The 9,830-nt window shown below is 42.8% G+C and overlaps 1 protein-coding gene across 1 annotated transcript in view; it reads right to left on the bottom strand.

Annotated features, from left to right (window-relative positions):
- The window catches only part of TGM7 (transglutaminase 7), a 54,138-nt gene that overhangs the window by 21,289 nt on the left and 23,019 nt on the right, over positions 1-9,830 (bottom strand). Inside the window, exons 2-6 of the mRNA XM_006831885.1 lie at positions 7,081-7,263; positions 5,949-6,194; positions 5,100-5,218; positions 2,891-3,019; positions 2,627-2,804 (exon numbers count right to left, since the gene is read on the bottom strand). Of these exons, the coding sequence (XP_006831948.1) occupies positions 2,627-2,804; positions 2,891-3,019; positions 5,100-5,218; positions 5,949-6,194; positions 7,081-7,263 (855 nt within the window). The remainder of the gene's footprint in view (positions 1-2,626; positions 2,805-2,890; positions 3,020-5,099; positions 5,219-5,948; positions 6,195-7,080; positions 7,264-9,830) is intronic.

The following is a 9,830-nucleotide window of genomic DNA, read 5'->3' as shown; positions in this document are numbered from 1 at the left end:
TTCTTTCTTGTCTTCTTACTAACCCTTTGCTTTCTTTATGTCATCCCACAACTCTTCTGGTCTTTGGTCTTTAGGGTCTAATTCATTAAAACAGGTTTTGGCATGATTTCTAAATTCAAGTGAGATATGTTCAAGGTCATATTTGGCTCTCCTGTACTTGTTTTCATTTCCCTCATCATCAGCCTGAACTTGCATATGAGAAATTGATGGTCTGTTCCACAGTCTGCCCCTGACCTTCTTTTGGCTGATGATTATCTCTTTCCACAGATGTAGTCAATTTGATTTCTGTGTATTTCATCTGGTGAGGTCCACATATATAGTTGTCTTTTATGTTGTTTAAAAAAGATATTTCCAGTGAAGAAGTCATTGGTCTTGCAAAATTCTATCATACTATCTCCAGCATAATTTCTATTACCAAGGTCATATATTCCAACTACTGATACTTCCTCTTTGTTTTCAACCTTCACATTTTTATTACCATTGATTATCAATACATCTTGATGGATCAATGGCAGACTGAAGGAGTTCATATAATTTTTCAATTACATCATCACTTGCTTTAGTGATTGGTACATAAAATTGAATAATATTAGTATTAACTGGTCTTCCTTGTAGGTGTATGGCTATTATCCTATCACAGACAGCATTATACTTCAAGATAGATCTTGAATTGTGAATTGAGTGAAGGTTTATAGACAAGATTATCAGCTTTACATTCAACAAATAATATCTGGGTTAGATTCTCAGCCATTGCACCTCAAGTGTAGTCACTGCCTGCACTGCAGTGAATTACTTGATACAGGCTTCTAATTTTAGTCTTTGTTGTTTTTCTTAAGTGCCTTCAAGTCAATTCCAACTCATAGTGACCCTGTTTGGGTTTCTGAGGAGCAGTTGGTAGGTTTGAAACTCCCACCAAATGACTGGGCTGTTGTTGTGGTTGTTAAGTGCCGTTGAGTAGGTGCCAACTCATAGAGACCCTGTATAGGGTTTCCAAGGAACAACTGGTGGGTTTGAACCACCAACATTTCGGTTAGCTAATCCCACAGTGCCACACCAGGACTCCAAATGGCTGGGTTGTTGTTGTTGTTGTTGTTAAGTGCCATCGAGTCAGTTCTAATTCATAGTGACCCTGTATAGGGCTTCCAAGGAACAGGTGGTGAGTTTGAACTGCTGACTTTGTGGTTCACAGTCTAGTGCTGATCCTATAGCGCCACACCAGAAGTTCAAATGACTCAGTAGTACTATGCAAATATGAGGTTCTTATGGTCTGTCAAGGGTGTTGGTAGCTGGCTAATAATGTAAGTAGGTACATGGCACTCTTGTGCAGGGTGGGACTATGCAAATAAGGTATACAGAAACCCAACCTGGGTACTGATCAGTTTTGCCATCCCACTAGGCTTAAAATGAGCCATCCCAGAGGCAGGAGAAAGGGATATCCCTACCTTCAGTAAAGAGGAGCCAGGTGTGGAGCATGTCCTTTGGACTTGAGATCCACGTACTAATCTCCTTGATCCAAGAGACAGAGAGCTGTGATACCAGAGATAGTAAGAGATGGCAAGAAGTGGCAGCAGCAGAGGCAGCAGAACCAGGAGGCTGTCAGGAGATGGCACAGTGCACTTCCCAGTCCATGACGTGAGGAAGCTAAGAACCTTTGGGCAGGAGGCTAGCTGACAGAGTGGAGTGCCTTCAGGCATTTGTCAGCAGAGCTAAAGGAGCTTTGTAACACTTGCTGGATCAGCATAGGGACCAAGAGGCCAAACAGGAGAAAGTCATGCTTATAAGCAAGGCTAAGGGGAGACTGTCCAGGTCAAAGAACTGTATACTGCATTTCTGATATGAATTGTAATCTATTCCCTAATCATGATTATTGTCTGTGTGTTCTGTGTGGCCTTTGTAACAAATGATCAAACCTAACAGAGAAGTAGAGAGTGCCGTGAAAACAACAGTTGGTGTCTGAATTGGTGAAAAAAAAAAAAAAGTTGGAGGGTGGAGGCATGGTTTTGGACTGATGCTAATAGCGATATCCTCCTCCTCCCCACTGAGGAAGTTAGAAATCAGATGCCACGCCACGCTATTTTGACACCATCCATCTGTCAGTAGAAGCCTATGTCGTGCTATGGTGCTGAATAGACTTCAACAGAGCTTCCAGACTAAGACTAAGACTAGGAAGAAAGACCTACTCCCAAAAACCAGCCAGTAAAAACTTTGGATCACAATGGTCCAATCCATAGCCAGTAACATGGATATTGATACATCAGATAGTGTTTCATTCCATGGTGCATGGGGTCCCCATGAGTCAGGGTCAACTCAATGGCAATGAACAACAAGTGCTCCATCAAGGAGTATGCTAATATGTGCAACAGGTTTCTACCATTAGCCCCTTCACCTCCACTGAAATGTGCTGTGTTCCTCAGGATGGTATAGTGAGTGCCCTGGTTAAAAACTGAAGCATTTCCCCACCCCCTTTTCCTGGCTGTAGGACCATGGGCAAATTACTGAACCTTTCTGGGCCACCATTCACTATTGTGAAAATGAGGTTTATAACAGCCATAACCTCAAAGCATTATCATGAGGTCTCCATGAATGACTACTCAGGTGATGTACTTCCCGTTTCCCCTTCACTCACCAGTGCACATAACAGCTGCAAAGACCCAGCACTGCCCATACTTCACAGGCTGCCTGCCCTGGGCTGACCACTGCCTCAAGATGGCCACGCTGCCATTCCACTCCAGGGGGTTGACTCCTCTGGAGTAATCCTCCCCCCAGTTCCCCTGCAGCACACCATTGTCATCGTTGCTGTTGATCTGAAAGACAGGCAAATGGGTGTCCACAGTGCCCTGAGGAAGCCCAGATGTCCTCTGACAGAGACAAGAAAGCCTCCCCATCTTACCATGGCGCTGAGTACCCTGCAGACATATACCACGTCATTGCGCTGAGAATAGTCTTTGACTGGGTTCTTTAAGAAGTACAGGTTTCTGTTCAAGATCTCAAAGCAAATATCTATGATGTCTTCTTCAAACTTCCGAGTCATTTCAAGGTATGAGGAAGAGAAGAGTAAAAAGGTCTTGAGTTCTGAAACTTCAGGTTACTGGCACAGGCTTTGTATGTGTGTGAGATGAAAATAATACACAACAAAAAGTATGCCAATTCAACAATTTCTATATGTATTCAGTGACACATTAAATTCTTCAAGTTGTACAACTATTCTCACTATCCTTTTCCACATTATCCCACTACCATTAACATAAACTCAATGCCCCTAAGCAAGACTCCCCCTTTCTCCATCTCTCCCATGCATCTATGTTTGAGCATGTATTATGATTTCATTTCTTTTTATGACTGAATAGTATTCTGTTGTGTGTACTCGTATATACCACACATTATTTATGCATTCACTCCTCTGTTGATGACCATTGTGATACTGCCTTCAAAGAGTTTATCAATCAAATTGGGAATGCATTAGATTCAGAATTCCATAGGACCAAACTGGGTGACTGACTGAAAATGCAAACAGAATTCAGAGAGAGGAGAGATCCCTGTTGGCTGGAAATGTCCAAGAAGGACAGATTAGACAGGAAGAGCATAAGTCTGCAAGCATAGTGGGCACCAGAGAAAGGAGCTTAGATGTTCTCAAATCTTGAAGACTTTGGGAGTAAGGAAAGATCCGATGGATAAGTACAGGCCCAGGCCTGGGAGAAGGAGAAGAGTGTGGAGAGCCTGGGAACCAGGAGGTGGAGCTCAGAGCTGATGCTATCAGCCATGGAAAAGGTAATGGAGGCCCATGGCATATGTTCATGACATAGGTTTGCAATGTGTCACAACCACTTTGGCTGCCAAATGCACTGGTAGTTGTCTCCATTTTTTTTTAATTTCACAATTTGTCACAGGTAGAGAATGGGGAACATGTGATCTTCTTCCTCAGCAGGGTCTGTACTTTGCTTTCTCCACACTCACTTCCCTCCAGGTGTTTGTGGACAGAGAGCTGAGGTAGCAGAGGGTTGAAGCAAAACTGTGCAGGCCGTGGTGGACAGTTCAGAGTGGGAAAGTTACCCAAAATCAAAGGTTTCCCTCCATACAATGACTGGACTTTGACGCTTTTAAAGAATTACTGTTCATTATTTTCAGTTATGAATATATATTGTGATTAGGTTTTTCAGGAAGAGGCATCATCTTTTGCAGCTGTATTCTAAAGCATTGCTGGGTTAAATGACAAGGTAGCTTCACTGTACTTTAAAAAATCAGTGGGGGGAGAATGAGAGCATTTAGACCAGGATTGGCAAACATTTTCTGTAAAGGGCTAGAGAGTGAGTATTTTAGGCTCTGGGGCCATTTGGTCTCTGTCAAAACTACTCAACTCTGCTATTGTAGCATAAAAGCAGCCATAGACAATTCCTAAATGAATGAGCATGCCTATGTTTCAATAAAACATCATTTATGGACAATCACAATTAAATTTTATATAATTTTCACATGTCACAAAATATTATTAAAATATTTTCTAACAATTTAAAAATGTAAACATAATTTTTAGCTTGTGAGATAAAAAAAGAGACAATGAACCAGATCTTGTCCATGGGCTATATAGTTTGTAAACCGCTGGTGTAGATGAAACAGGATTTACCTTAAACAGATCACTACTGAAGAGATAGGTCCATAGAGGTGTATTACAGCCATTTGTCTACTTTGGGGTTCCTGGGTAGCACAAATGGTTACGGGTTCAAGTACTAGCTGAAAAGCTGGTGATTGGAACCCACCCAGAAGATCCTTGGAAGAAAGGCATGGCCATCTGAAGGTGAAAATGCTGAGGAGCAGTTCTACTCTGCACACACAGAGTCATCATGAGTCAAATCAACTTGACAGCAACTGGTTTGGGCTCTTTTCTACTTTGATTATGTTTTAAGTTTTCCATAATAAAGTACTCAAAACTAAAAAGGAAAGAAGTCTTTCCTTCCTTCCTTGGCCTTCTTATTAGGTGGCGAATTGGCTCAGCATCCCACACCCTGACTCTGATTAGCAGCCCATCATAAGCTAACAGAGTCATCTAGGCATCAACCTCAAGGAGTCCCTGCTCCAGACCCAAGCCTGGATGACACTTTTACCTGCCCGTAGTTCCAAGGCCACGTAGTGATGAATCTCTCGTGACCCTTGTAAACAAAGCCGTAGTCCATCAAGATGTACTCCTGAAGCAGGATTTCACTTGGCATGTACACATCATCCTCTGAGCAAGTCAGAGTGGTGCAGGGTACAAACCCCCAAACCAAAACAGAATACAATTAAAAAGCAGTAATAAGAACTTCTTGCTGAAAAACAGGAGAAGTGGTAAATGGGAACAGAACTGAAGACCAAAGCCCCATGGAGACTGCAATATGTTTTTCTAGAGGCCAGAATAGAATCTGTACCTTAAAAAATACTAATTGTATTGAAATGAAACAAAGTATATGATTTGTTGAAGGTAAAATTGATGATCTGCCCTATAAACTTGCACTGAATTCACAATAAAAACTTTAAAAAATAAAATATTTTTTTCCTGAGTGTCAAAGTGACAGGCTTGCTGTAGAGATCTAAAAAAATAATAGACAATGATAGCAATCATCCCTACTCCCCAGAGACATACACTGTTACATTATCTTGGTCACTCTTTCTATACATATATGGGGTGGGGGGGGTGTTCAAAAGCTGATAGGAAAATTCCATTATCTTTTCATCCCATGAGCTTTTTGAAGCAGCCTCAGATACTTGTACTTAAAACAATTAGGATCTTATTGCATTTCATTTCTTAATTGATTTCACTTACTAATGAATGTTTTCTTCTGTAAAGATTATTTTTGATGAAGACATGATATTATATCTGACAGATATGCAGCCATGTATCTTCTGGGCTTTCTAGAAGAATGCCACAGCATTCCCAATAGCTGGGGTTAGCATTACAACCTATGAGCAGGTCTTACCTGTATTCCAAGGGTTAAAAAGCAAGATGAATGTCCCCACCAAGTAAGTTACACTGTGACCTTGACCCTGGGAGATCTGGATCTTGAGTGTGTAGGGACCGATGATTGCATTGGCTGGTGTGAAGAGGGAGACTTGAATGGAGTTCAGGTTAATGGTGAAGTCAAAAGCACTCCAGACATTCCCGTGTTGCACCTGGGTGAGTACGAAGGTAGCTCGGGTTCCCAGTAGTTCCATAGGCTCTGGTCCTGTTTAGGAGAATGATCCCAAGCTCACATATCTTTGTAAAGTGATTCCAGGGGCACTGAAAGTGCCCCCACCTTCTCCCACCTCTTGCTAAACCTGCCACTAGGCACCCTTGGACAAGACACGATCTCTGAGCCTCAGTTTTCTTATCTGTAAAATTAGGATTGTAATGGTATCTAGTTGTAAGTCTTGTCTTACAGCTTCAATAAGAGAATGTATACAGTGTTTTAGCAGAGTGTGTGGTATGTAATTAAACGTTGACTGTTATTGCCCTGGAGTCCCTGGGTAGTGCAAATGGTTAATTGTGTTCACTGCAAACCAAAAGGTTGCTGAGTCAAGTCCACCTAGAGGCACCTTAGAAAAAAGGCCTGGAACGCTGCTGAGAAATCAGCCATCGAAAACCCTATGGAGCGCAGCTCTACTCTGACACATGCCTTGAGTTAGAAGCGACTCAGTGGCAACTAGTTTGTTTTTTAAATTATTCCTATGCCTTCTCAAAGGAGCTCTGGTACCTTAGTGGTTACGAGTCGGTCTGTTAACCTCAAGGTCAGCAGTTCAAAACTACCAGCCATTCCACGGGAGAAATATGAGGCTTTCTGCTCCCGTAAAGATAGACAGCCTCGGAAACCCTGTACAGGGTCGCTATGAGTTGGAACCAACTCCACGGCATACCACCACCACTGCCATGCCTTCTCAACTTGCTGAGAGAATAGCTAGATCTTTCTTAAATAGTACTGAGAAAGACTGAGCATGTGGGTCCTGGGGAGACCCCAGGAGAAGAGAGGGAAGGGAGGCTCAGAAAGGAGGGGCAGGGGCCCTGTAGGTGAACTTTACTAGTGCCCCATTTTGAGGGAGCCCATGGGGCCTTGGGGCAGAGGGCAAACTCACCGGTCTCGGCCACAAAGCTGATGTTGTCGAACTGGGGTCGGAAGCTCCGATTAAAGTTCAGGACGATGACGAAGGCTTGGCCGCGACGCACAATGAGCCGTTTTAGTCCCATCTCCAGTGTGTGGTGCTCTTTGTTATTCCTGGGAGTCTGCAAGTCAGCAGAGGTGAGCTCCAAGACTGCCACTGGGAGAGATGAGGAGGACAGGTCATGCCAGTTGACACTGCTCAGACTCTTTTGTGGCACTGGGCTACCAAGCTCTTAGCCCTCCTGCCACCCTCCCCCACAGTAGACAATTCACAGTGAGAGGACTACCATCCCAGTGACCTCTGCATCTGACCCAGAGCCACACTGTTGTTGTTGTTGTTAGTTGCCATCAAATCGACCTGACTCAACCAGATCACATGCTCAAAGGAACAAAGCACTGCCTGCGGGTCCTGCCCCATCCCATGATGGGTTAGAGATAGGACCATTGTGAGCCATAGCACTTTGCTTGGCTGAGTTTTGGAAGTCAATTGCCAGACCTTTCTTCCTAGTTTGTCTTAGTCTGGACACTCCTCTGAAACCTGTTCAGCATCATAACAACATTCAAGGCTCCACTAACAGATAGATTCCTGGCCAGTGCTTAAGAACTAGGGGTCCCAGAAAATCAAATGTCTTCAGAATGTCACAGGGCATCTATTAAGCATTTGTCTCAGAGTTACTCTATGAGTCTGATGGTGTGATAATTAGCATATTAGAATTTTGTATGAATTAAGTCAATGAGCTACTGACAGAAGGTTGGGGCCATGGCTACAGGGTAGATCACTGCTTTTGGATGCTGGAAGGAAAAGGGGGTGTAGGGGATCTAAGCCACTAGAGCCTATAGCTTGCTTCTCAGCTATGTTCAAGGTTTTGGGAGAGCTACATCCTGGGGCACTACTTTATGTGTACACCTAGTGTGTGGTTCAAAACACTTATGGAGCAGAATGGGCAAAGAGCACAGGCTCTAGAGTGACTCAGCCCTGGCTCAACCACCTGGATTGTGAGACCTGGGACTCAGTGTTCTCATCTGAAAAATGGAGACAATAATAATCCTACCTCATAGGGCTCATGTGAGGACACATACATAAAAAGCTTAGCAAAGGGCTAAAAACAGAATAAACACTGAACGGTAATTATCAGAAGCCCCAGTGGAGCAGTGATTAGAGAGAGAGCTCTGTTGCTAACTGAAAGGTCAGCAGTTCAAACACACCTGCCATTCAGCAGGAGAAATATGTGGCGGTCTGCTTCTGTAAACCTTAGGGGCCTAACCCTACATTGCCCTATAGGGTCACTAGGAGTAGGAACTCAAGGACAATGGTTTTCTATTGTTGTTTCTAGTTTTAGTTATTACTGTGGCATTGTAGCATAAGCAATGGACTGCTAATCACAAGGTCGGCAGTTCAAACCCACCAGCCACTCCTCAGAAATCCTATGCAGGGTCACTGTGAGTTGAACTCGACTCAACAGCATGTAACAACAACAACAATAGTAGTAGAGGAATCTCTGGGTGGGGTAAACACTTAACATATTTTATTGTTAAATAAAAAGTTGGCAATTCTGGTCTACCTAAAGGTGCCTCAGAAGAAAATCTTGATGACCTGTGTTTGAAAACTCAGCCATTGAAAGCCTCTGGAGCACAGTTCTCTGACACACATGGGGTTGTCATGAGTCAAAGTCAACTCAAGGACAACTGGAAAATTCATAGTGGTGAAAGTGCATCCTCAGATTGCATTTATTTTGCTGACAATGCTTACACTGTACTTATAGCTAACTAAAATCCATTAAGACTTTCCCCTAGAAGTGCATCAATTTATCTTTGTGATTCTTAATTGAGAGATTTGGATCCTCAGGGAACATTTATCAATGTCTGGAGTCATTTTTGGTTTTCAAGACTTGGGGGATGGGCTGCTACTGATATACCCAGAGGGTAGAACAATATCCTAGAGGAAAAAGCCATGTTTGCTCCCAGCCAGTCTGTGTGCCTTTTCATTCTGAATTCCCACATAGATGAAATGCATCTTTGCTAAATGAGTTCGTTTTGAGTCCATTTTTCCCTACTTGCCTGGACCTTTCTGAATCTTAGTTCTCTGATCCAAATGCTTTACCTTATCACCTGTTAATTTCAAACCTTTTTTCACACCTTCATCCAAGTCATTAGTAAAATGATTCTAAACTATAGGGCTTAAGTCAGAAACCAATCACTCGAAATTTTTTCCAGGTTAACACTGAACCAATAGGAAATATTCCTTGGGAATGATTGTTAAACCATCTAATTCTTCTAATGAGGAAGTTGGATTAGGTGCTAAAGTTTCCTTTAAACTCTAAATCAAGTTCAGTTTTCAAATTTGCGTCTTTCCCACAAGTCTGTAAAATGTCAACTAAAAGCGGAACGTCCATGATGATCCCTTGATCCTCCTCTCAGTAATAATCTTTCATCAAAGGGAAATGAGGATCATCCTGACTTGTTCTGAATAAAGCTGCTGGCTCCTAATGACCTCTGTATTGTTTTCTGCTGTGGGCTAATGCATCAGACTGCAAAGTCATTTGAACTGCAAGGTCGGTGGTTCAAACTCACCAGCTGCTCCTTGAAAACCCTATACAGGGTCGCTATGGGTCAGAACCGACTCAACGGCACTTCACAACAACAGTCTGTTTAATATTTGGTTCTAGAATTTCTGCTCACGCTTGGTCCAGGTTACCAGGGATTAGTGTCGATCTTCTTGTAAAC

The sequence above is a fragment of the Chrysochloris asiatica genome, unplaced genomic scaffold (assembly GCF_000296735.1).
Source record: "Chrysochloris asiatica unplaced genomic scaffold, ChrAsi1.0 scaffold00004, whole genome shotgun sequence".
Classification (NCBI taxonomy): domain Eukaryota; kingdom Metazoa; phylum Chordata; class Mammalia; order Afrosoricida; family Chrysochloridae; genus Chrysochloris; species Chrysochloris asiatica.
Note: the sequence above shows the minus strand (reverse complement) of the source record. Positions and strands in the feature narration are given on the sequence as shown.